Source organism: Physeter macrocephalus, chromosome 7, assembly GCF_002837175.3.
Source record: "Physeter macrocephalus isolate SW-GA chromosome 7, ASM283717v5, whole genome shotgun sequence".
Lineage (NCBI taxonomy): Eukaryota > Metazoa > Chordata > Mammalia > Artiodactyla > Physeteridae > Physeter > Physeter macrocephalus.
The window spans coordinates 82,700,777-82,702,196 of record NC_041220.1 but is presented as its reverse complement, the minus strand read 5'-3'; the positions used below and the strand labels follow the sequence as shown (position 1 = coordinate 82,702,196).

At 34.8% G+C, this 1,420-nt stretch overlaps 1 protein-coding gene across 1 annotated transcript; it reads left to right on the top strand.

Moving 5' to 3' along the window:
• Positions 1–589: 589 nt before the first annotated feature.
• On the top strand, positions 590–1,034 carry LOC102982937 (60S ribosomal protein L21-like). Its single transcript, XM_055085758.1, has one exon. The coding sequence runs from the start codon at positions 705–707 to the stop codon at positions 1,032–1,034; it is 330 nt and encodes a 109-aa protein (XP_054941733.1). The 5' UTR covers positions 590–704.
• Positions 1,035–1,420: the final 386 nt, after the last annotated feature.

Genomic DNA, 1,420 nt, shown 5'->3' with positions numbered 1-1,420 from the left:
CAGGTAACTCATGTGCATACAGGTAGTCAGAACTCCCTTGAGAGTATGTTTCTTATTCCAACCTTAGCTCTTTCCTTTGGAGGACATGGAGAGTTTTCTCTAAAACTCGTGACTACCTAGCAGAGTAAAATTATCATGAAACTTTGGCATTGTCTACCCTGCTTCACCAAACTTTATGCAAGTAATATGCATTAAAATGAATAAAACTAAAATAGAATTACGGTCCAAAGTTGTGAATGTAATGTCTTTCAAAGCAACAAAATTTAAGTTTGTACTTATAAAGACTTGAAACTAGTTAATACACATATAGTATGCTAGATATTAATGTATTTGTAGTTTAATGAAGCTTTATCTTTCACAAACATCTTTGTTCAATTGTCAGCGTTAGGTTTTATGGGAGAGAAAAGCATTTTTCAGTAAACTGTCTCCCTGTAGGGTTCTTTTACTAATATTAAACTATTTTGAACACTGGACTTTTTATAATATAAAATTTGTTCAAGATATTATCACTATAGAAAATAGGAATGCTAGTTTTTTGGCCGGAACTGCCATATTCCAGTAATTCACCAAAATGACCAACAAAAAAGGGAAAGAGGAGGGGCACCAGCTACATGTTCTCTAGGCCTTTTAGAAAACATGGAGTTGTTCCTTTGGCCACATACATGTAAATCTACAAGAAAGGTGATATTGTAGATATCAAGGGAATGAGCACTGTTCAAAAAGGAATGCCCCACAAATGTTACCATGACAAAACTGGGAGAGTATACAATGTTACCCAGCATGCTGTTGGCATCATTGTAACCAAACAAGTTAAGGGCAAGATTCTTGCCAAGAGAATTAATGTGCGTATCGAGCATATTAAGCACTCTAAGAGCCGAGATAGCTTCTTGAAACAGGTGAAGAAAAATGATCAGAAAAAGAAGGAAGCCAAAGAGAAAAGTACTTGGGTTCAACTGAAGCGTCAGCCTGCTCCATCCAGAGAAGCACAATTCATGAGAACCAATGGAAAGGAGCTGGAACCCATTCCCTATTAATTCATGGCATGATGGGTGTAAAGAAAATAAAAGACCTGGACTGTATAAATGTTTCTCTTAATTGAGTAGAGTGTGTGACCCCCTCCCCCAAAACAAATATTTAAAACACATTTTAATTGTGTCTGAATTCAGTGGGTGACATCGTTTTACTTTTCAAATTCAGTGGTTTTTCTTCCTGAAAGATGTGAGGTAGTTTCTTGTGCAATATACTCCATTGGTTAATAAACTGCTAGATATTTATTAAAAAAACAAAAAGAACGTTTTACTTTTCAAATTCAGTGGTTTTTCTTCCTGAAAGATGTGAGGTAGTTTGTTGTGCAATATACTCCATTGGTTAATAAACTGCTAGATATTTATAAAAAAAAAAAAAGAAAATAGGAATACTA